The 25,315-nt window shown below is 40.6% G+C and overlaps 2 protein-coding genes across 4 annotated transcripts in view; one reads left to right on the forward strand and one right to left on the reverse strand.

Moving 5' to 3' along the window:
* Nucleotides 1–7,535, forward strand: part of ALDH1L2 (aldehyde dehydrogenase 1 family member L2) — a 60,630-nt gene extending 53,095 nt beyond the window's left edge. For both annotated transcript variants that reach the window (XM_046646772.1, XM_046646773.1), the window contains one exon: nucleotides 1,050–7,535. In XM_046646772.1, the coding sequence (XP_046502728.1) occupies nucleotides 1,050–1,105 (56 nt within the window). In that variant the 3' untranslated portion in view covers nucleotides 1,106–7,535. The remainder of the gene's footprint in view (nucleotides 1–1,049) is intronic.
* Nucleotides 7,536–9,865: 2,330 nt separating this feature from the next.
* Nucleotides 9,866–16,899, reverse strand: NOPCHAP1 (NOP protein chaperone 1). 2 transcript variants are annotated; one of them, XM_046645930.1, is made up of 4 exons: nucleotides 16,743–16,898; nucleotides 15,010–15,096; nucleotides 10,828–10,964; nucleotides 9,866–10,101 (listed from the first exon to the last, which is right to left on the reverse strand). In XM_046645930.1, the coding sequence occupies exons 1-4, from the start codon at nucleotides 16,855–16,857 to the stop codon at nucleotides 9,889–9,891; spliced, it is 552 nt and encodes a 183-aa protein (XP_046501886.1). In that variant the 5' UTR covers nucleotides 16,858–16,898; the 3' UTR covers nucleotides 9,866–9,888. The 2 variants fall into 2 exon arrangements, with proteins under 2 accessions (XP_046501886.1, XP_046501887.1); XM_046645931.1 differs by lacking the exon at nucleotides 15,010–15,096 and having other exon boundaries at nucleotides 16,743–16,899.
* Between the last annotated feature and the right edge of the window lie 8,416 nt (nucleotides 16,900–25,315).

Raw genomic sequence — 25,315 nt, forward strand, 5'->3', positions numbered from 1 at the left:
ATTGAGTTGAACGCAAAGTCATTTTTTTCACGTCTTCAATCTGGCTTTCATCCCTGGATGCAAAACACAGTGGCAGATTTTCTTAGGGAAATTAGTATTTTAAGTGAGGCAACAGTTCCACTTGTCTTTTGATAATTAACCAGCTTCAGGTCTATGTTTTATTATAAAACAGTAGAAGTTGCCTAATTGCTTCTTCCTCTTCTAATTGTAAGTTCCCTTAGCCCAGGGCTTCCCAGCTGTGCACTGGAATAGACTCACCTGGGAGCTTCAGAAAAATACAATTATGTTGATTTCATTGGTCTCAGGTGTGACCAGGGAGCACAAGGTTTAAAATCCCCCCAAGGTGACTCTAACATAAAGTTAAGACCCCTTGGTTTAGCTCGGCTTCTAGAATCATGTACTCATTATTTTCACCTGTGGTGTTCACGCCCCTTGCTGTAGAAATCGATGATTGTTCTAGCTGAAAATAGAAAGACAGACTTGTTTATTTTTTTGCCCGGATAAACCCTTCTGCTTTTCGAACATGCGATGTAAATCAGGAAAGCTGCATTTTCCTTATCATTAAAATCAGATTAGACAGAACGATCGCCAACTTTCTTTCCTGTGCTCAGTTCTGCTTCATTTACTGTAATCTGAAGGACCGCACCCTGATCACTTCTTTTCGGCCTCAATGGGCAGAGGCTAGAGATAGAGAGTTTGTCATCAAGCAGGGAAATAAAGGAGAAAGGTTTGGGGAGGAGACCGACCAAGCCAACACGCTGGTCCTTAGAAGCCCTGGGAGCGGTCTGGGCCCTTCCTCCTCAAAGTGTGGGCCGTGAGCATCAGCATCAGCAGGGAATGGTTAGGAATGCATAATCCTGGGGCCTACACGGACTTAATCGAATCAGAATCTGCAGTTTCACGAGATCTTCTGGTGATTCACGAGAAATTTAAAGTTTGAGAAGCACCTTCTATTTGCTTAGTGACCTATACACCTGCACCTGTGTGACAGTCTGGTGACCTCACATACACCTGTGACTATGGTCCCTAACTGCTTTTCTCTTCCCTAGGTGAGGAAGCTCTAAACGAATACCTCAAAACCAAGACGGTGACCCTGGAATACTAGAGCAGGCCCATCCTCCACTCTCCACACGCTGAAGAAGCCGGCGTGCTGGCTAAGGAGGTATCAGCCATGGGCCGAGGGATGCACACACGGACTGTGAAGAGGAGCAGGCCACTGTCTAAGCTCTCACACATGTGCCTGAGTATTTTCTAGGACACCTTTTCTACCTTAAAATGATTTGTAGTTGTTGGGTTTTGACTGTGTTGCATATCACACTTATTTCAAAAATACCAAGCTGCTTTGTCCCCCCATCATATTGTTCATCTTGAAAATGTCAATGTCACACAGCTATAATACACAAGGTGCAATTTTTTTGGAACCCCTGTATAATATGTATAGGTTTTAACCTCTGAACCATACATGTGAGGTTATTTAAAAGACTTACTATAATTTTGCTCTCAAGGAACAGTAGATCCTGTAAAAAAATGTGAAGGATATTCTTTTTTTTCATATTTGGAAATAAGATACATCTTTGTGCCTTTGATGATCTATTTTTCAACCCACTGTGATGGCTGGTGAACCCACAAACAGTTCTTGAGTACCCACTAGGTACCTAGTACTCTATTGTGTCCTGAGGAGTATACGGAATTTAATGGCATGATCTCTGGCCCCAGATAGTTTAAATTCTAGTCAATAGCTTTGAGAGTGAATTTTGCAGTATGACATAGTAGAAAGCAAGTCGCTTTTGGAGGCTGATCTTGGTTCATATCATACCATCTTACCGTCTATGAGACTTTGGGAAACTTATGCAACTTCTCAGAGCCTCAGCTCCCTTTTCTGTAAAGTGGGGACAGTAATGCCTCCCTCAGGAACCTTATTATAAGGATTCAATGCAATAATATAAGGAAAGCACCTTGCAGCGTGCTTTGGTCGTGGTAAATACTCAATAGATGTGAACTCTGTTTCCCCCATCACTACTTAAAATATACATTGAGATGTATTAACTAGGTGAATGAATTCATTTCCCTGCAACCCTTTTCGATAGTCATCGATTCCTATACCCCTTTCTCATCCATTGTTCTGATGCAGCGCCTGACACAGCAGCCCTGGAAAATGCCACGTAACGACAGATGACAATGATCCAAAGCAAAGGGTTGCTTTTCTTTGTGCAGTGCACTCATCCTTCATAGGACATCTTGTTTTCCATTTTTCTGCCTACTGGTTCCACTGCTCACCAGCTGTGTGATCTTGGGCAAATCAGTTACCTAATATCTCAAAGCTTAGGTCTGGTATCTATACAATGGGGATAGAGTCCCTGTCTCGTTAGGTGTGGTAAGGATTCAGTGGGATCATATACAGAAGGCACTTAAGGTGTCTGGACCATCGTCTGTGCTCAAGAAATAGGAATTATTCCAGCCCGTGCAGGACTCACACAATTGCCCGCTGACAGACAGAAATCGTTAGGTGAGTGAATGATCGCCATCCACGTGTGACTAGAGGGTGAGTTCCTGAATCGCTGGAAGAGGGCCAGAGCAATTAACTGCTATTAACCCTCCTTTTAAAGGAAAATTCTTCTCTCTTTGGCTTTGAAGAAGCCCTCAGGGAGAACTTGTTACTCTGGAGACTCAGCGGGGTAACGTCAGGGGAACTCGGGGAAACAGTGATCAACAAGCAGCTGCGACAAAATCAGAGGCAGGACACACTCAAAGGAAGAATGCCAGGTGTGATCCTGGCAGGATCAATAGAGCAGGTTTTACCTTAAGCATTTTTTATTATACTGTAGCTCACATACCATGAGAGCTTGGCTGAGCTGAAATTCTAAGTCGGAGTGAATACTCTCTGGGTCCAAACGGACAGTTCATATTTGAAAAAAATGACAAAGGCCTTATTATCAAGGAACCACTTTTCAATGCAGTGGTATTTGGTTTTGTTTTTTTGCCGAGGAAGATTAGCCCTGAGCTAACATCTGTGCCAATCTTTCTCTATTTTGTATGTGGGTCACTGCCACAGCACGGCTGCTGACGAGTGGTGCAGGTCCCTGCCTGGGAACCCAACCTGGGCTGCCAAAGCGGAGTGCACCGAACTTAACCACTGGGCCATGAGACTGGCCCCTTAAATGCAGTGTTTTAACTGATTTCATGTGAATTAAAATATCACTTTACCAAATATTTTAATGATAGCTAAAATGGCAAACAAAAACATACCCTTCTGGATTGATCGTACCCTCTACTATTAATCTCAGTAGCACTATCTTTAATCTTCTTTGAGCCACGAACGACTTGGAGAATCTGATAAAAGCTGTGGACCCCTCTGTCCCACTTCTACCCCTGAAGTTCACGTGCACACACCTAAGTCTGCAAATAGCTTCACAGGATTCATAGGCCTCCAAACGCCCATGCTTGGGCCTCATATTAAGAACTCCTTTTTCCTAGTGAGTTCTAAAGTTCTGACTGGCTTGAGTTTTTATATCTGCTGATCAGAATCAAAGGCTCCATGGAATTCATAAAACTACCTGTGAATTTGAATTGGAATGTAATGAGCCACAGCCCACCAGGTGATTGAACTAACACACTGACTAATTAGATTACCACTGATCCTTCAGATCCTTATTTTGCTAAAGGATAAAGCTGTGATCTGATGTCACCCACACTGGGAGGTGTGGACACTTCACACGCTTCTACATTCCTTCTAATCCTCTTCCCCAGGCCTTTGCTAAAGCAGTCCCCTTTCACTCCAACACCCTTCCTGGCCTTTCCCACCCCCATCTTGGTTTAGGTGTCTCTCCTCTCTGCTCTCACTTGTCTGGAACATAGTACTTACCACTTGGTGCTGAAATTATTTGCCTTCCTAAGTAGATACAGGTACCCCTTCCCCACCCCCGGGATTGGCGTTTTGTCAATAACAGCAGCTCCCATTTATTGAGGGCCTCCTGTGTGCTAAACACTATGCTAACCACTTTTTAAATGCTGTCTTTTTTAACCTTCACAACATCTGAAAAATGAATAAATTCAGGTGCTCTTCTTCTTACCAGCTCCACCACTGCTGAGCCATCATCATCTCTTATCTAGGTTATTGCCAAAGTCTCCCAACTGGTCCTCCTGATTCTTCTGTGTGCTTCTGTTCAACACTTACGTCAGCTAGTGTCAGTCCTCTCCTCAAAACCTTCCAGTGGCCCCCAATTCGCTTAGAATAAAGTCCAGGGTACTTACGATGGCCTACAAAGTCCTATTGACCTTGCTCCTGGATACCTCTGACCTCATCTCCTATCAATTTCCCTCTCATTCTGTCTAGCCACCCTGGCTGCCTTGATATTCCTTAAGCAGACCAACTGCTGTCCTACCTCAGGGCCTTTGCACTTACTGCACCCTCTTCCCAGTGGCGTGCTGGTAAACAACAAATGGCTCTCTAGGGGAAAATAAAACCAACTCTTGTAGCATTTGTGGACTTCTGTGTATAAATGCTCTCATCAAGGCTGATTTCAAGCTACCAATTTGACTTCACTGAACAGGGAGTTGGGAAGAGATGTGTGCAATCAGAACAAACACAAGCCAGTGCCAGCACACCACTGCCTCTTCCTGAAACTCCTTCCGTCCAAACAACCTCCTGGCTGGCCGCCTCACTTCCTCCAGGTCTCTCCTCAATTATCATCTTAGTAGAGACATATTTTCTACACGTCCCCACATTCCTACCTCGTCTGCCCTGTCATTCTGTATTCTTCTTATCCTGCATTATTTTCACAGTGCTTTTCACAACCTGGCATATATTTATCATCTGTTTCTCCCCATTAGAATGTAAGCTTCCTGAACAGGTGCTACTTTTGTTCAATGCTGTATCTCCAGCGCCTAATGTGTCGGAGGAGCTCAATGCATATTTGCTTTCACAGGAAAGAGGTTGAGTAACCTGCACGAATCACACAGCTATGAAGTGGCACAACAGGCGCTCGGGCAACAAAGCTGGTGCTTAACCGAGCTGAGATGGCTTTTACTGCCAATGCCTCCATCAGGGCCTGGGTAGCGAATCGCAGGCACAGGGTAAATATCTGCCAAACTGAAATCCTCAGCAGAATGCACATTACCCACAAGAGCTTTTGCAGAAGCGGCTAGAGACAGGGTGAGAAATCATGTTTGGCTCCCCCATACCTGCCCTCCAAGAAAATAAAAGCTGTCGAGGGAAACCGGGGCTACAAGGAGATGATAAAATATGAGACGTGATGGCTGGGGTGGATTATTGATTATTATTATTACCGTTCTGCAAATACCCAAGTGGATTTTTAAAAATGATTAAATAATACTTAATTATGTAAAATGCACATAAAACAGGAAGGTAAGACTCAACCGTAAACTCTCCACACAGAAATAACCACAGATATTTGAGATTGTTCCAGACTTTTTCTATGAATACACACTTTTTTTTTTGGTGAGGAAGATTGTCCCTGAGCTAACACCTGTGCCAATCTTCCTCTATTTTATATGTGGGATGCCACCGCAGCATGGCTTGATGAGTGGTGAGTAGGTCCACGCCCAGGATCCAAACCCACAAACCCTGGGCTGCTGAAGCGGAGCACGCAAACTTAACCACTACGGCACTGGGCCAGCCCTGAATACATACTTTTTTACAGAACTAGTATACTACTATATAACTTGGTTACCCACTTTTTTCAATTAACAATATACAAGCATCCTTCCATGCCAATAAACATACTTCTTCACATGTTCAGTGACTTTAATTCAACTTGTTCTCTATTGTTGCACATTTACATATATGTATGTGGGACATATTGTTGATTTTTGCTATTTTAAACATCGCAATAAATCTTATATAGAAATTTGTGAACAAAGCTGTAATTATTTAATTAGGATAAATTCCTAGAAGTGGAATGTCTGAGTCAAAGGATATAGAAATCTATAACCTTACTAATAGTTTCCCCAAAATTTTTGCCACCATGTGTAGATTCTTACAGCGTCATAATACCTCACATTTACCGAGCGCTGTTTTAAGCACACGATGTGTATGAACTCACTAATTTCTTACCAAAACCCCCCGAGGGAAGATACTGTTATTCCCATTTTACAGATGGAGAAACAGATAAGTGGCTGGGCTGGGATCTGATCCAAACAGCTCAGAGCCTGTGCTCGTGGCATAGTGACTAGTAGGGTCATGAGGAATAGGTGTGGCTGACTGAACTTAAAACTCCGCTCCACTACTTAGCTATTGCGAGGCCTTAGGAAATTTACTTTAATCTCCACGCCACTTTTCCCATCTGTGAAGTGGGTTTAAGCAGAATGCCTCATAAGGCGCTTCTTTCAACAGTTAGGAAATTTGTTGTGTCCAATGATAGTTCAGTCTACAGAGCTATTTGATGCAGTGACTCAGTGATGTTCTTTGCTCCTCTCTGCCATCTGTGGTGTGCCGCCTGTACCCTCGAGAGCAGGCTCTATTTATGGCCACTAGATAGGACTTTCAGGAGTCATTTCCAGTCATAAGATATCCAGTCCTTTCTCCCTTCAGAAGAAAGGAACCAGCTCTTCACGTGCCTCCTTTTTAGGAATGAGAAATACTTTCCTTGCCAAGTCTACTAACAAGATGTTGCTCGTGCCTCGTTGGGCAGGTTTGTGTCGCGTGCCCATTCCCAAACCAATCACTGGCGAGGGTTTTCCATCAACGATGGTGAGGAGTCAACCACAAAGATTCCAACATTGGACTTTTGGGAAAAGTCTACCAGTCATATTTACCCTGTCTTTTTTTCTTCAGGATTGTCATCCATTGATGTTTAAGATGAATTACTTTATAACATAAAGAGAAAAAAAAAATAGCTTAATGAGCGTTTATTGTACATTCCCACCGAGGGAACTAGAAACGAAAGGAAGACACTGCCTCTCCTCCTGCCTTTCCTCCCACGGTAGTGGCTACAGGCACGATACTAACTACTGTGCAAGGCAGTTTTTTTTATAAACACCACATTTGATGCAAATTAAAGTATCATAAGAATAGACAGGAGATTCATTCAGAATGAAATTTTTGCTTCAAAGACCATTCCATCTAATTTTCTGATTCACACCTGTCACAGATAGAACGACAATATCCCACACGTCTGAAGAGAACATTTCATCGCCCTCACTGGCTGCCGTCATCTCACACCCAAGCATGAGGCAGGGCCGGACCAACCAAAGCCCAGTAGTGATTCAGTTTCCAGGAGACTGTAAGGCAAACTGCTTACAAACAAAACAGCTTTTTAATTAAGGTGTAACATACATAAAGTGCGCAAATGTTAAATGTACAACTCAAGAAATCTATACCTATGTATGAGTGGTGCTAACTCTTACATCACTTAGCAGAGTGCCCGACCCACAGAAAGGGCTGGGTGAGTACCAGCTATAGTTTCATCTGCCAACTTGATAGGTAAAGAATACTATCTTGGTTTCATTTGCATTTCTTTGACAAAAGGAGTTGAACTTTTTTTTTTCTGTGAATTACTTGTTCATGTCCTATGGCCTTTTTTTTTTTCCTGGTTTTTCTCTCCAAATCCCCCCAGTACATAGTTGCATATTTTAGTTGTGGGTCCTTCTAGCTGTGGCATGTGGGATGCCACCTCAGCATGGCCTGATGAGCGGTGCCATGTCCACGCCCAGGATCGCCCAGGATCCAAACCAGTGAAACCCCGGGCCGCAGAAGTGGAGCTCGAGAACCCAGCCATGGGGCCACGGGGCCGACCCCTATGGCCTTTTCACTATTGAGATATGAGTTTTTTCTTTACTAATTTCTAACAGCCCTTTATATACTAACGACACTCATTCTTTGTCTTATATTGCAAATATTTTTCCCAACTTGTCCCTTCATTTTAAATTTCTTTGCCACCCACTAGTTTTTAATATTTATGTGAATTTCCTGCCCTTTTCCTCTGTGATTTCAGGCTTTGATTTTCTGCTTTAAGAAAAAACTTTTGCCCAATTTCATCAGTAAATATTCACCTTTATTTTAGTATGAAACTCATAATTTTCTTTCTTTATATTTAAATTTTTAATCCACATATAATTTATCTTAGCACATGGTATGCAGCTAGAATCTAATCTGGTTTGAAACAGCCAGTTCTGACATTGTATATTAAGTAATTCATCCATTTTATACTTACTTAAAATGACATCCTTATCATATATTACATTTCTGGTTTTCCCATTTCGCCTGTGTTGAATGTCCAGAGGACCTGAATTTAGTTGACTTCCTTTACTGTACAGGAAGCCTAGTTGTACTATATGAGATAGGCGTGGCAGGAGAAAAATACTAAAGTCCTACATACTAGTATGTGTTAGTCCTACATACTAGTATGTGTTAGCTAACACATACTAGCTACTAACACATACTAGCCTCTTTCACTGGTCACTCAGTCTATTTCTACTTTATTTCCTGTGAGGTTACACCTTCACACGCCGTCTGGAGCAGCCTGCCATGGCTTACAATGCCCCATACACCCTCATGCACCTGTTAATTCATTTATTAACATTATTCAGTGCCTACCATGTACCACGCACCAGGCTAAGTAATGAACCAGACAAATGCAATTCTTCCCACAATATAATGTAATATTATCTGGTAGAAGACGATCTTTAAATATTTACACCAACAAATACATCACAGTTGTGTTTGGCGCTACAAAGTATAGCATAATGCCCTTTCCAGCAGAGAAATCTTGTTTCCAGACTGGCTCATTTCTTCATATAATTAGTGAGGCACAGCTTGGAAGAGCTGGTTCCAATTTCCCATGGGAAATACCAGAAAGAACTTTGAGAATTATCTTCTGAGTATTGACAAGATGTCTTGGGTTAATGTGAGGAGTAGGGAAAAATAGTTAAAAGAGAGCTCCAAACATTAGGGGACGAAATTCCATCAGCTCAACCCACTCAGAGATAATCCTTTAAATTCTTGGGTCTGAGCAATGCCAGTCCCATGGCAGATGTGAAACAAATTTAATAAGGTCAAGAATGAGGCAGAAAGGTGACTCCAGCATAGGATCAATCTGACCTTTGACAGGGAAAACCAGCTGTGACCTTTTTTGGTACTGTGCCCTAATTTTCCTGTGGTGTCCCTTATTGTCTACATTTGATAGGTTTCAAACCATGGGCAACTGTGCAGAATAGTTTTAATAGCTGAAACAAAAAAAACTTGCTTTATGAAAAAAAGAAAAGAAAAAACCAAACCGAAAAACCCACAAATTTTTCCAACCAGTAAATTCTACACACACTGAGTGGCTGCAGAGACACCAACAGTGATTAAGCCACAGAGCACCAGTTTTCCAGCTCAAACCAGAAAGGAATATTTTTTTTAAATGAAAGTAGATCTGCCTGAGGAAAGCTAAATATAAATAATTCTTTTCTTTGTGAAAAATCTCTCTTAAAAAAAGTTCTTCCTCATTGAACGCATTTTGATGGTGAGAAATAAATTGGACTTTATAATAACCTAAAGAAAATCCCAGTTTGTTTTATCCAAGAGGATAATTTAAAACAAAAATAAACAGGTGATTTGTGTTTTTATCTTAAAACGAGTTTGATATTTCTGAAGTCTATGCTGAAGAAAAAAGATGCCAACAGATTTACTCACCACCAGACGTAAAGCTAAGCTTTCTAAACTAAATCCCTTTAGCAGGAGATCAAACACAGTTTACTCTTAGAGATCCCCAAATGGTACCTCGCCAACTCTTTAAAAGGCAGCTTCTGTTTCTCCAAGAAACAAAATAGATCCAGTATTACATAAAAGCACCACAGATACCTGAAATGCAAAATAATGAGTGAGCCACCTTCTTTTTCACAGAATTAGCAGGCAGAGATCACCTGACTCTTAGATCATTTATTTCACTATTTCTTTTTCTCACAGGCCGGATTGTCCAAAACCTCTATCTTGCCTTTTCCGTCTTCTGAATGAGGAAGCTTAATGTTATCTACGGTGACTTCAGAGCTGTCCTCTTCATCCTCGGAATCGGAACTGTCCTCTGAACTGTCTTGTGAATTCTCTTCTGAACTGTCCCCTTCTTTTGAATCAGATTGATTCATCTCAAACAAGGCCACATCCTGCAAAAAGCATCACGTGGGAAATTTATTTCAGGGCGGTTCCCCAAAAAGTTGTAAAAACAACATTTGGGAACAACCAACATTTAGCACAAATATTTAAGCACAAAGGACAAGAAATGTTTTGAATACAATATGGCACTTTTATTCTTTTAGTTCCCAGAGTCCAATATAATGATTTACATTTACTACAAATCTAAAAAGTGCCCCCAACCAATTCGATATATCCTGAATACACTCAACAAGATTCATTCAACCAATACTAACATGAGCCAGGCACCACACTAGGTACCAGACCCAAAAACAACAGCAACAAAATTCTTAGTTTTTTAGCAGGGGTTGGCAAATTACGGCCTGTAGCCCCAAACCAGCCCTCTGCCTGTTTTTGTTTAGCTCATGAACTAAGAATGGTTTTTATATTTTTAAGTGGTAGAAAAAAAAATCATTTAGTAAATTAATGCTCCCAGATAACAAATGTAGTATCTGATTTGAACAAACCCTCCTAAGATTCTGTATTTACGACATCCCTCCACTGGGCCCAGGGAAGCTTACTGACCTCTAAAATCCTCACATAAAATGACCCAGTACCTACGCTGCACTGGAAACGCCAGCTGACTTGCCAGGAAGGAAAATAACACTTGGAATTAAAATGGAACAGCTCTCTCGTTTTTTAAGTGACGAGGCACACGGGTAATTTTATTTTATGAAATTAAAACAAAGCAGAGTTACCATTTGTATAACTTTTCCAAGAGTCCCATCGATATTTTCAATGTTGAAACGACCAGGTGGTGCAGCTGCCATTGCTTTTCTTAGCTTTTCATTTGCCTGAGCCATCTGTGGGAGAAAGGTCTGTACTTGGTCCAACACTAAGGAGGAAAAATACAGTTTATCAAGATTCATGTTAGTATTTGGCCAAACTTCAAATTTTAAAACCCGGAATTTCCTGTAAGACACTTCTGAATGTAATGGTAATAATAATGACAATAATTATAATTAAAAAATCTTTCTAGTTTTTTCCATTTTAAAAACCTCCATCCACAGGACCTCACAATTTAGCAATTAACTATTTCCCAATGTTTCATTTGTGTTTTTCATATATGCCCAGAACTGTAACCTCCTGGAAGGCTGGCATCCAACAAACAGTAACTGAGTAAGGAGGCAGCATGACCTAAGAGTGAAGGGCACCGGGCTGCGGGGCAGCCTGACAAGGTTATCAGCAGAATCCCAGTTCCACCTCTTCCTCTACTGGAATCACCGTGGGCATGTTAATTAAGTAGTGGGTTTTTTACCTGCCCAACATCTGTTCCCCTTTCATCTGATAACATAACCCTGACTTTCGTTTTAAGCTCTGTCACTCTCAGTCACTCCTGTCCCTCACCCCATGGGTGCCTACATCTTCCACAACCTTGGACACCATGATTTGGTTCAGTGGCATATACAGTGACACCGTGATCTAGTCAGGCCAATGCAAGATCACCCTGGGACATGGTCTGACTGTTGAGAAAGACACCCTTCCTTCTGAGTGAGCGACTGGCTGAGTGAGCTGCTGTGCGTAAGTCTGGAGCTGCTGATAAACTGGCCAGCTGGCCACACGGGGGGAAAGAGCCCACTGTAGATTATGCCAACACTCAGGAAAGCAGAGCTAAGGGGTACAGAGCAGCAGACCCCTGACGACACTGAGCACATGGATGCAGATGTGTCTGAAATCATTCTTTCCAATAAAAGGAGCCAACATAATTTTTTTTTTTCACTTAAGGCAATCTGAGTGTGGTTTCAGTCATTTAAAATCACAGGAGTCCTAACTAATACATTTAATCTAACCCCTCGAAATCTCAGTTTACTCATCTGTAAATGGCACTGTGCTAAGTACAAGAGAGTCAGCAAACAAGGGATATCTAATTTCTCTGTCTCTCAAAAGGGGCCAAGCACATAACTGTGTGTATGATGAGTTCTCTAAACTTGTTAAGTCACTAACACAGCTACACAACAGATGACTAAAATGTCCAGAGTGTGGAGGAAGAAAATGATAGCAAAAGTCAAAAAAAGGGACTTTTAATTGTAAAATACTGCTCCTAGAAGGGTTAAACGAGGTCACATACGTACAAAGTCCCACCCAATGTCTAGTACATACTAAGCAGTGAGTAAATGTTAGCCCTCGTGCCCTTTCAGACACATAGAAAGAGAAATTACTGATAAAAATAAAGGTACTTCTGTGTCTGCAGACTGAAATCTACTACCACAGACGGAGGATCAGGCGATTTTGCTCTGCTTTGGTTTTTAATGAATCACGTGGAGCACACAGGTACCTTCATGTGTAGCATGAACCACGATGCTGAGAAGCCAGCTATTTCTGCGTACTGTGAAGGGGACATGCTAAACCCGAAGCCAGGCCAGCTCTAGTTCTCCTAAACAGAATAAAACAATATCCGGCACACAACAGCACGGAATTCAAAATGTCAGCATCCAGTAAGAATTACCAAGCATGCAAATAAGCAGGAAAATATAATCCACAGACAGTAGGAAAAAAATCAATAGAAATAGATCCAGGAATGACACAGACGACAGAACCACCAATAAGAATGTTAAAACAACCATTATAAATACACTCCACATATTCAAGGAAGCAGAGAAGAGCATGGTCACAATGAGGAAAGAAATGAAAGATATTAAAAAAAGACTCAATTGGGGGCTGGCCCCATGGCCTAGTGGTCAAGTTTGGCACGCTCCATTTCAGTGGCCCGGGTTCAGTTCCCAGACACAGACCTACACCACTCAGTGGTGGCCATGCAGTGGCAACAACCCACGCACAAAATAGAGGAAAACTGGAGGCTAGCCCGGTGGCGCAGTGGTTAAGTTCACACGTTCTGCTTCAGCAGCCTGGGGTTCACTGTTTTGGATCCTGGGTGCAGACATGGGACCGCTTAGCACACCATGCTGTGGCAGGCATCCCACATATAAAGTAGAGGAAGATGGGCACAGATGTTAGCTCAGGGCCAGTCTTCCTCAGCGAAAATAGGAGGATTGGCGGCAGATGTTAGCTCAGGGCTAATCTTCCTCAAAAAAAATAAAAATAAAAAAACAGATGAAAACTGGCACAGATGTTCACAGGGAGAATCTTCCTCGAGCGAAAAAAAAAAAAGACTCAAATTGGACTTCTAGAGATGGAAACTACAATATCTGGCTTGAAAAATAAACTGGATGGGATTAAACAGCAGACTAGACAACAGAGGAGAAAACATTAGTGAACTTGGGGACACAGCAATAAAAACTGCCCAAAATGAAACACACACAAAATAAGACTGAAAAAACCCCCAACAAAACAAAACCAAGCATCAGCGAGCTGTGGGACAACTTCAAGTAGCAAAATTAAGTGTAACTGGAGTCCCTGGAGGAAAGCTAAGAGAGAAGGGTGAACAGAAAAAAATATCTGAAGAAAAAATGACCAAAAGTTTCCCAAATTTGATGAAAACTATAAGCTCACAGATCCAGGAAATTCAACAAACCCCCAGCTCAAGAACCACAAAGAAAACTACAACAAGACACATTACCATCCAACCGGTGAAAAACAGAGATAAAGAAGAAAATCTTAAAGGAGCCAGAGAGAAAAGGAAATATTATATACATGACAAAGATAAGAATGACATCAGACTTCTCATCAGAAACAATGCAAGTTGGAAGACAGCAAAGCAACATCTAATTAGTGAAAGATGAAAAAAATGAAGTTTAAAAACCTGTCAACCTAGAATTCTATATCCATTGAAAACATCTTTCAAAACCCAAAACACTATGAATACTTTCTCAGACATATAAAGGCCGGTGAATTCATCACCAGCAGGCCTGCACTACAAAAGATGTTGTTTTTAATGGGATAACCTGATTTTTAAAATGGGCTAAAGATTTGAACACTTTACCAAAGACACATAAACGGTGAACAGCACATGAAAAGACATCCAACATCATTAGTCATTAGGGAAAAAGAAATTAAGATTACAATGCGATACCACTACATACACACTACAATGGCTGAAATTAAAAAGACAGACCACACCGGGTGTGGTACCTGGCTGGTGGGAATGCAAAATGGTATACCCAACTTTGGAAAATAGTTTGGCAATTTCATCTTTACAAAAAAATACACTTTCCATTTGACCAAACAATTCCACTCCTAGGTATGTACCCTACCAAAATGAAAAGCTATGTCAACACAAGAACTTGTATTTGAATGGACAGCCCCCATGTGGTCATTTTACCTGCTGCAAATTTAATGCATCCTGTGGTTAAGTTCCGCTCTCAGAATACTCATGATTTCTTGGTTTACAGACAGAATCTCATGCATCATTTACATTGTTTTCACTGAATTCTTGTCTTTATTTTTTTTAAAAAATGAAGAGTGAATTACACAGATGGTGTGTATTATATGAATGCTATAGGAACAAAGTCTGAGTGTGGGATATATTTACAAGTGTGCAGAACAGCAATATTCTAGAGTAATTAATGAAGAGAACTGGCCCCATGATTTAGTATTATAAGTAACATTTGCCATTTAAGAAACTGTGTCCCATTTAACGGGATGTGGTGGGGTTTTCCCAAACTTGTGTATTACATTTGGAGCTCAGTAACCCCTAAAAAAAATTTCCCATAGAGATAACAATAATTGTTTTTGATTTCCAAAAATTCATCCCATGAAGAGTTTTTCTGGGAAAACTCATCCTCTGAAAGCAGGGAAACAATGTAAGGAATTCCATCCTTGTGCGCTGACAAGTAAGACCTGCTCTGCCGGACTCTTTGTGGTTTGATATCTGACCATCAAGGCAGAGACTGTCCCATCAAATAACTGCTTAACTAGGCCGAATTTAACATCAGAGAGAGTTGTTGAGAGAGAGGAAGAGAGAGAGACGGAAGGGTACTTACAGGGACTCCTCTCTATCCGAACTGTTTGAAGAGTGGAAGTCTTTTTGGAATCAGGCTTGGAGTTGATGAGCAACCTGTCCCAAATACCTGAAAGCACACACACATTTAATCCACTACAGCGTAAAGAACTAGGGGCCCATCAGCAGGCTTTCCAGGACCACTTTCAAGTCTTAAATCATTCCTCATTTCCCAAGATGTTTTGAAAAAAAGATGCACTCCAAGTTCCATTACATTTCAGTTCCTTATGTACATCCATCTCCCCTCTCTTAAGCCTGTCTCATACATCTCTGTGTCACTGATGCTGAGTAAGAAGTGACACTAAACTGCACCTTCTGATCTACATTAGAAACCCATCCTTGACAAGAGCGGGTCTGCAATGACGGAACAGAGGAAGCGGTACCGAGCACAATAATGGCTAAGTGATGGAGACGGTTACTAGCTGCGTTACTTTGAGCAAATTACCGAACCTCCCTGAGCATTCGTTTCTTCATTTCTAAAACATGCCTGCCTGGTTACTTCCCCTTCAGTAAAGATGCCCAACCTACACAAAACAGCCTTGGGAGAAATTCTGTCCCCCTACTCCACCTTTTCAGCTCGTCCTTCACTTCTCCTCAAATCAACCCAACTGGCCAGCCCATCAGAGCTCAGAGAATAAGACTTGTCTTTCAAAACTCAAGGCTTTGCACACCTTGTTCCCAACACTTGCAAAATCTTTTCACTCTGGTACAAAAATCCTGTCCACCCACAAAGCAGAGCTAACAAACATTCATGGCTTAGCGACTTTAGGCCTAGCAATGGGATTAGCGTAAAGAGCATGGACTCTGGAGCCAGACTGATGGGATTCGAATCCCAATTTTGCCACTTTCCAGCCAAATGATCTCTGGCAAATTACTTATCTGTATGACACACCATGACTCAGTTTCCTCATCTATAAAGTGGAGATAACAGAACCTTCTGCACAGGGTTGTTATGAGGCTTAAACGAGTTAATTAATTCCTGGGGCAGACTAAGCACTACACAAGCTTTGGCTACTATTATTCTAACTCCTTTGGATGCTCTGGGTTCTCCTAGAAACTTCTTCAAGCAAACATTCACGGAGAACATGCCCAAGCCCTCAAGCGCATTCTCCTCCTCACAAAAATTCCATACGTACCACGAGCTCCATTTCCAAAGGTGAACACTGAGGCGTGGAGAACGTAAACAACTCCCCCAAAGGCCCACAGCTAACTACTCGTGGAGCTGGGATTCGAACCGATGCTTTTAAATTTTCTATTATAGTGTCTGAAATCCTATGTGGATCTCCTGGACCCATGCCTCCCTCTACAAGAGAGCAACACGAAGGGCCGCTGGTTCTGTGAGCATCGGGGGTGGGGTGGGAACGGTGGTGGGGGGGGGGGGGTATTAATCCATAATATTCATCTGCCCCCACTACCGGGCACCTGCTTGACCCAGACCGCCGACCCTAAGGCCTTCTCTTTAGAGGAGATGTCTTGCTGTGGCGCTCGGCACAGTGCGCGCCCACCACCATGCAGAATATAAGAACCAACCCCGGGGCCGCGGCCGGGTGCCTGGCCCCCACCCTTCCGTGCCCCCACCGTCACCCCCCGCGGCGGCGGGCACGCTGGGGCCCCGCGGTCACCCCCGGGGCCCCTCTCGTGGTGCACGGCCACGACAGGGAGCGGCCCGCCGCCGCCGCACGTGCGCGCCCCCCGCCGCCGCCTCCCGCCCGTCACCTCCGCGGCCGCCGCTCCCCGCAGTCAGCAGCTCCTTGGACACCGAGACCCCGGAGTTGTCCGGGGCGGACGACGTACAGCTCGGGCTGGCCTGGGGCTCGCCGTGGACCTCCATGCCTCTCCGGGTCCAGAGCCAGCCCACCTAGCCCCGGATGCAGGAAAGAGGCTCGGCAGGGGGCGGGGCCAGGGCCGCGATTGGAGGAAGCTTGGCGGTGGGCGGGGCTGTGGGCGGGGCTGTGGGCGGGATGAGGGTGGCCCCAACGAGGGCGACACCTGGCGGAGCCACGAGGCCACTCCTATCGTGAGTAAAGGAAAGTTGGGATTCTTGAGGCTCTGTCATTGGATGAAAATGCTGGCAAGGCTCGATTTTAGCTAAATAAGTCCAGACGTGAACAGCAGATCATGAGGCTGCCCTCCTCTTAATTCTTTTTTCTTTTAACTGTGGTAGAAAACACATAAAATCTACCATATTACACATTTTTAAGTGTGCAGTTCAGAAGTGTTAACTATAATCGTATTATGTAAGAGATCTCTAGAATTTTTTCTTCTTGCAAAGCTGAAACTATAGCCATAGAAAACTCCCACATTTTCCCCTCCCCCCAGCCTCTGGCCACCACCATTCTAATTTCTGTTTCCATGAGTTTGGCTACTTAAGATACTTCATGTAAGTGGAATCATACAGTCTTGGTCTTTTCGCAGCTGGTGTATTTCACTTAGCATAGTGTCCTAGAAGTTTATCCATGTTGTAACATATGACTGAATTCTTTTCTTTTTTAAGGCTGAATAATATTCCATTCTATGCATATACCATATTTTCTTTATCCATTCATCCCTTGATAGGTATTTGGGCTGCCTCCACCTCTCGGCTATTGTAAATAATATCGCGATGAACATGGGTATGCAAATATCTCTTCAAGATCCTGCTTTCGATTCTTTGGGATTTATATCCAAAAGTGTGATTACTGAATCATATGGTACTTCTATTTTTAAATTTTTGAAGAACCTCCATACTGGTTTCCATAGTGGCTGCACCATCTTACATTCCCACCAGCGGTACACAAGGGTTCCAATTTCTCCACATCCTACCAACACTTGTTATTTAATTAATTTTTTTATAGTGGCTAGCCAAATGAGTGTGAGGTGATACCTCATTGTAGTTTGGATTTGCTTTTCTCTCATGCTTAGTGATATTGAGCATCTTTTCATGTGCCTATTGTTCATTTATATAGCTACTTTGGAGAAACGTCTGTTCAAGTTCATTGCCCATTTTTAATCAGATTATTTTCTGTGGTTGTTGAGTTGTAGGAGTTATTTAGGTATTCTGGATATCAGCCCCTGATCAGATATATGATTTGCAAGCATTTTCTCCCATTCTACAGGTTGCCTTTTCACTCTTTCACTGATTGAAAGATTCACTGATTGCTTCCTTTCCTCTTCATTCTTTAACAGCATTTATCCACCCCCTGCAGTGTGCCCAGACCTCTCTGTTGTGGGATTCAAAGCAGAAACAGAAGTCTTGGGCCACCTTTTTCTGCTTATTTCTGACAAAACAGGTGCTCCAGAGTCAGCCAGACCTGGATTAAATCCAGTCGTAGATTGCTCACTTAGTAGCTGTAAGTACTCTCTGAGCCTCAGTTTCCTCCTCTGTAAAATCAGAATAACAATACTTCCCAGGGTTGTATTGGAAGATGATTAAAAAGTGCATGTTGAAACTGGTAGCTGCATTATTGTTATCATTATAGTAGTTTAACATTATCTTATATTAAAACCAAGTTATAAAACTTAGGGCACAGAGAATTATGGGAGAAATGACAGTAGGCACTGAGGAGGAAAACACCAATTCATGCATTTTAAAAGCTGATTTCACTCTCCCGTTAAAACCGACTACGTTGGGAGATCCTTCTGGGAAAGGGCAGCACCTTTTTTTCTTTGTATTGCCAGTACCTAACTTGGAGTCAGACACATAGTTAATGATTAATCCATGTTTAACTAATGAATGAGTACAGAGAAGTTGACAAATGAATAATCGTTGTTTCATTGATTGATTGATCACCCCAGTAATCTTAGATTGGAGCCCCTAGAAATGCCCTCCTAAACCTTTTTTGTGAGTTGTTGATTGACTGAGACTAGCAGCATCCCGCAGGTACGATACTGTACAAAACTAACGGAACGGTGCTGGTTTGTAACAATAACTTAGAACTTAAGACAGTCACGTCTGGTCAAAATAGGGTAGAAGATGCGCTGGCAGAATTCACTCTCCCTTCTAGCAAATGATGTTGTTAACCAGAAAAGCAGCTTTGTAAAATAGGAGGATAAATGTAAAACATAGTCTTTCTCACTTTCAGCATCATTAAAGGACTTTTAAATTTTTAAAAATGTATTGTGGGGGGGCTGGCCCCGTGGCCGAGTGGTTAAGTTCGCGCGCTCCGCTGCAGGCGGCCCAGTGTTTCGTCGGTTCGAATCCTGGGCGCGGACATGGCACTGCTCGTCAGACCACGCTGAGGCAGCGTCCCACATGCCACAACTAGAAGGACCCACAACGAAGAATACACAACTATGTACCGGGGGGCTTTGGGGAGAAAAAGGAAAAAATAAAATCTTTAAAAAAAAAAAAAATGTATTGTGGGGTTTATAACAAATGTAGAAGTAAAATATATGACAAAAATAGCCCAGAAGATGGACGTGGTAAATAGAAATATCTGTTGTAAGGATCTTTTGTATTTTTTAAAGATTGGCGCCTGAGCTAACATCTGTTGCCAATCTTCTATTTTTTTTGTTTCATCTTCTCCCCAAAGCCCCCCAGTACATAGTTGTATATCCTAGTTGTGGGTCCTTCTAGTTGTGCTATGTGGGACGCCGCCTCAGCATGGCCTGATGAGCAGTGCTAGGTCTGCGCCCAGGATCTGAACCGGTGAAACCCTGAGCCACCAAAGCGGAGTGCATGAGCCTAACCACTCCGCCACGGGGCTGGCCCCAGGATCTTATATTTTATATGAAGTATTTTAATAGGATTTAAAAGTAGATGGTAATAAGTTAAAGATTTATATTATAAATACTAGAGCAACTCCTAAGAAAATAAAAAAGATGAATAGCTAATCAGCCAATGGTGGAGATAAAACAGAGCCATAAAATATGTTCAATTAATCCAAAAGAAAACTGGATAAAAGATAAAGAGGAGCAAAGAACAGGTGGGGCAAATAGAAAACAAATAACAACATGGTAGACTTATTCTATACCAATATCAGCAAATAGATTAAGAGGAAATTGCTCTAAGATTTAAAATGCAAAGATTGTTAGACTGCATAAAACAAGACCGAACTGCGTGCTGTCGGCAAGAAATTCACTTTAACTGTAAAGACAGACAGAGATTAAAAGTCAAGTGATGGAAAAATATGAAAATATTTCTTTCATATGAAAGAAACATATGAAACAAAGTATGTTTTGTTTCAAAATATGAAACAAAAATAAAGCTAGAGTAGCTGTACTATCAGACAAAGATTTCAAAACATAGAATATTACCAAGTGTTATGGACTAAATTTTTGTGTCCTCCCCAAATTCATATATTGAAGCCCTAATTCCCAGAGTGTGGCTGTATGTGGAGATGGACCTCTAGGGAAGTAATTGTGGTTAAATGAGGTCGTAAGGGTGGGGCCCTGATCTGATAGGATTAGTGTCCTTATGAGGAGGGACAGCAGAGCACTCCCCTCTCCCCAACACAGCTGCACATGCCAAAGAGAGGCCACAGGAGCCCCGGGGAGAAGGTGGCCATCGGCAACCCAGGGATGAGCTCTCACCAGACACCAACGCTGCTGGAACCTTGATTTTGGATTTTCCAGCCTCCAGAACTGTGAGAAAATAAGTTCCTGTTGTTTAAGCCCCCCAGTTTGTGGTACTTTGCTGTAGCAGCCTGAGCTGACTAATATACCAAGGATAAAGAGGGATATTTTCTAATGATAAGGGGATAAATTCATCAGGATGATATAACAATAATAATTGTGGGTGCATCTCATAACAGAGCTTTAAAATATGAGAAGCAAAACCTAATAGAACTAAAAGGAAAAATAGGCAATACTAATATTATTGTTGGTGATTTCAACACTCCTCTCTCAGCAATTGGTAGAATAAGTATACATAAAACTAGCAAGTATAAAGAAGACTTGAGCAAAACCATCAACCAACTTAACCTAATTGACATATGTGGAACACTTGACCTTGCCACTGCAGAATACACATTGTTTCAACTGCACATAGAACAATCAATAAGATAGATCTTATGCAAGACCGTGACAAAAGTCACAAAAAATTAAAAGGATTGAAATCACACAAAGTTTGTTTTCTGACGTCAGCAAAACTAAAAACCTTATTTAGTTTACTAAAACTAAAATAGAAATCAGTAACAGAAAGATACCTGAAAAATTTCCAAATATTTGGAAATTAAACAACTCGGTTCTAAACAATCCATGAGTCAAATAAAATATACAAGAGAAATTATAAAATATTTTGAACTGAATTAAAATAAAAACAGAAAATATCAAAATTTATGCAATGCACCTGGAATACAAAGAGGAAAATTTATAGCACTAAACATTTATATTTAAAAAGAAATAAAACTTCAAACATTTATCTAAGCTTCCACATTACCTAGAAAAAAAGGAGCAAATTAAACCCAAAGCAAGAAGAAGAAAGAAAATTTAAAAAAGCAGAAATCAATAAAATTTTTTTAAAAACCACAATATAAAAGAATCAATGAAACCAAAAGCTGATTATCTGGAAAAATCATTAAAATTGATAAACCACTACCCAAACTAATCAGGAAGCTAGAGAAGATGCAAATCATTAATATCAGAAATGAAAGAGGAGAATTACTACAGAGCCTACAGACATCAAATGGATAATAATGGGAACATTCTGAACAATTATGCCAATAAATTTTCTAGTTTATATGAAATGGACAGATCCCATGAAAAACACAAACTACCAGAATGTCAGTTCTTATTTTTGGCAAATGTACCATGGTTTGTACAAAGGGGGGAAACTAGGTGAAAGAGATATGGGAACTGTCTGTGCTATCTTAGAGAATTTTCCATAAAATTAAAATTATTCCAAAATATAGAATTTATTTTAAAAAGTAATTCAAGAAATTGTTCTAAAATGTGTCAAATTTGAATATATATATCAAAAATTCATGTCATTTACTTAGAAAAATCAGTCCAGAATAGCCACTGCCAAAACATACTCTGGCAAAACTCTTGGACTTTTAAATATAAGAAAAAAATCAGAGTATTTTGGCAAAACGATCTATTCAGTTATAAGGAAGGAAAATAAAATTGACATTGGACATTTTGACAGAAAAATTTTTGCCATTATGCAATTGAATAACATATTTAAGATATTCAAAGAAAGAAAGTTTAAGCTAAGGGCTTAGCTTAACTGCCTTCCAAGTATAAAAGTTTTAAAGGCATAGAGAGTTATAAACATGCAAGGACACAGGAAATATTGTTCCTATCATCTTTTTGAGGACTACTAGAGAATAAGCTTCAGAAAGTGATTGGAGGAATCCAACCTAAGTTTTGGTGGTGAGCATCTTACAGTAGAATTGGGGACAAACAGCGAGAATAAGGTTAAAAGAATAGTATTTAATTTTTATAGGCTTTGATAATATGGATATAATACAAATATCAAAAATGGCGAGAAAGCAGGAACTATACATAAAGAGAAAATCTTGCTTTTTAAAAACTGGAAATAAGGCATAGTGGTTAAATTTGTGCACTCCACTTCAATGGCCAGGGGTTTGCCAGTGTGGATCCCCGGAGCAGACCTACATACCACTCATCAAGCCATGCTGTGGCAGCATCCCACATATAAAACAGAGGAAGGTTGGAACAGATGTCAGCTCAGGGACAATCTTCCTCAAGCAAAAAAGAAGATTGGCAACAGATGTTAGCTTAGAGCCAATCTTAATCACCAAAAAAAAAAAACGAAAGAAACCCCTGGAAATGAAAAGATTAAATCAGATGCTTAAGGTAAAGGAGAGAACAGAAAGAGGAGGATACTAGGTAATTATAATATTGTTTATAGTAGGAAGACAATATCAGAATAAGAGGGGACTGAATGGTATTATGTAAAGTTATTAAAACAAAATACACATCTTCCTAAATACCAAAATAAAAGAGATAGAAAGAGAGAAAGATAATAAAACAGATTTTATAGGAAAGACTTTATATCATGATGATAAAGCTGAAGTGAAGCATATCAATTGTATCAATACATGCAAATGGGCTTCACTCACCTGTAAAAAGAAAAAAACCTCAGCTGGAAAAAGAAAAAACAGTCAAAATGAAACTCTATGCTGGATAGAAGAGACTTACCTAAAATATAAGATGAAATGGTTAAAATAAAAGATAAACTAGGCATATTCAAATGAAAAGAAAACAGGCTCACAATTTGTTGTTAGACTAGCAAGACTTCACACTCATCACCAAAAAGAAGACCAAAAAAAAACACTTCGTAATGCTAAGGCCACAATTTACAAAGAAGAAAGCCATTAATATTCATGTGTCTAATAAAACAGCAACAACTATTATAAAGCAGAAACTAAGAGGAACACAAAGAGAAATAAGCAAAAACTCCAATAATTAGAGATTTTAACACCCTCTTTCAGAACAGAATAGACCTAATTGGACAAAAAGATTACTATGGAAGCAGAAGATGTAAACAAAATTATCAATAAAGTAGATCTAAATGTACATTGAACACTGAACCCTAATAATAGAGATTAAACCTTCTTCTAAGTCACATGGAAAATTCACAAAATTAACATATTATAGGCTACAAAGAAAATCTCAGTAAATTCCAAAAATGCAAATAATATTAATGGCCTTCTGTGACCACAATTCAACAAAACTAGAAAATAACGACATTTTAAAAACCTCCCTTCCACCTAAAGCTGTAAAAACATACTACCAAACAATCTTTGGATCAAGAGGAAATAGTAAAATGAAACTGCTCCCTAAAAGCTAATTATTTAAAAAGTCAAGAAAATGGACAAACCACTAACTAACCTAAACCAAAACGGGCCAGGGAAGGGAAGTTTGGGAGTATAAATATAAGAAATAAATGATAATGGAACGATAACCATAGAATCAGAGGAAATAGAAAAATTTATAAATACTACATTGCACAACTATGTGTAAATAAATTTGAAAACCTATATAAAACCATTTGAAATGGATTATGTTCCAGAAATATATAATTTACAAAATTTCCCCCGTATCAATAGCAAGTCTAAACAGAGCAATTTCTATAGACAATATAGAGAAGATTGTCAGAACCCCACATAAAGACACCACGCCCAGTTGGTTTTACAGGGATTTCTCTCAAACCTTCAAAGATCAGATAAATCCAATGCTACTTAAACTATTTCAGAGTATAGGAAATGAAAGTAAAATTTCTAGATTCTAAAAACTGAATATAGCATTGATACCCAAACTTCACAAAGATTGTACAAGAAAGAAAATTATAGACCTAGCTTAGTTGGGTTTCCCTGGAAGCCAGCCTAGAGCCAAAGATTCGAGAGCAAGTGGTTTGGGAGCCCAGAGTGGGAAAGAGAAACTCGGAAAGGAAGGAAACCAATAATGAGTTACTATCAAGCAAATTGTCACTAAGGGCAAAATGGAACTTATCCTCCTGGGGGATTCTGGGAGACAGGATAGACCCCGTGCCTCAGTTATCCTGGGAGAGCCTCGGCGTTTATCCACCAGCTCATGTCAGTCATTGGTTGAGGGCTGCTCTTAGCGGGTGCAAATTTCCCCACATGTCTGGCCTACTCGTTGTTCTCTAGTTAAGTGGGCTGCAGTGGCCAGAGAAAATCTTCAGGCCAAAAGTTGCAAATGTTGGCGATTGAAAGTTGGGCAGGTGTGTACACAAATGTTAAGTGACAATGGGTTATGGGTGAGGCACTGACAACCTTTATTACAAGACTGGTCTTAATTATGAATGTTGATGCAACAAATTAAATGTTAGCAAATAGGATCCAAGAGCAAATTAAAAAATAGATGTCCTATAAGCAGTGCTTATTCCAGGAGGGCAAGAGTGGATATTAGAATACTCATTAATATATTAGTATAGTTATTAATATAATTCATCAGTTTAACAGAGTTAAGAAGAAAAATCATATAATGATCTCCATAGATGTCAAAAAGATATTTGACAAAATTCAACATTCAATAAGATGAAAATTGATACCTACTATGCATAATAAAACGTATATACCTCTGCCCCCAAATCAGCATTTAACGTAATGGGGAAAAACTAGAGGCTTTCCTGCTAAGGACTCTAGAGGAAACACAAGACAAGAATGTTCACAGTCTTCACTATTACCTAACCGTTGAATTGGCAATGCTAGCCAAAATGATTCAATAAAAGGAAACACTTAGAAACATAAGAATTGAAAAGCTCGCCGGTAAAACTGTTTCTCTATGTAGATGGTATATCTGGGGGCGGGGGAGGCGGGAAGCAACAGAAAAACTGTTACAAACAGTTACAAGAGAATTTGGTAAAGTAGCAGGAAATG

The sequence above is a fragment of the Equus quagga genome, chromosome 19 (genome assembly GCF_021613505.1).
Source record: "Equus quagga isolate Etosha38 chromosome 19, UCLA_HA_Equagga_1.0, whole genome shotgun sequence".
Lineage (NCBI taxonomy): Eukaryota > Metazoa > Chordata > Mammalia > Perissodactyla > Equidae > Equus > Equus quagga.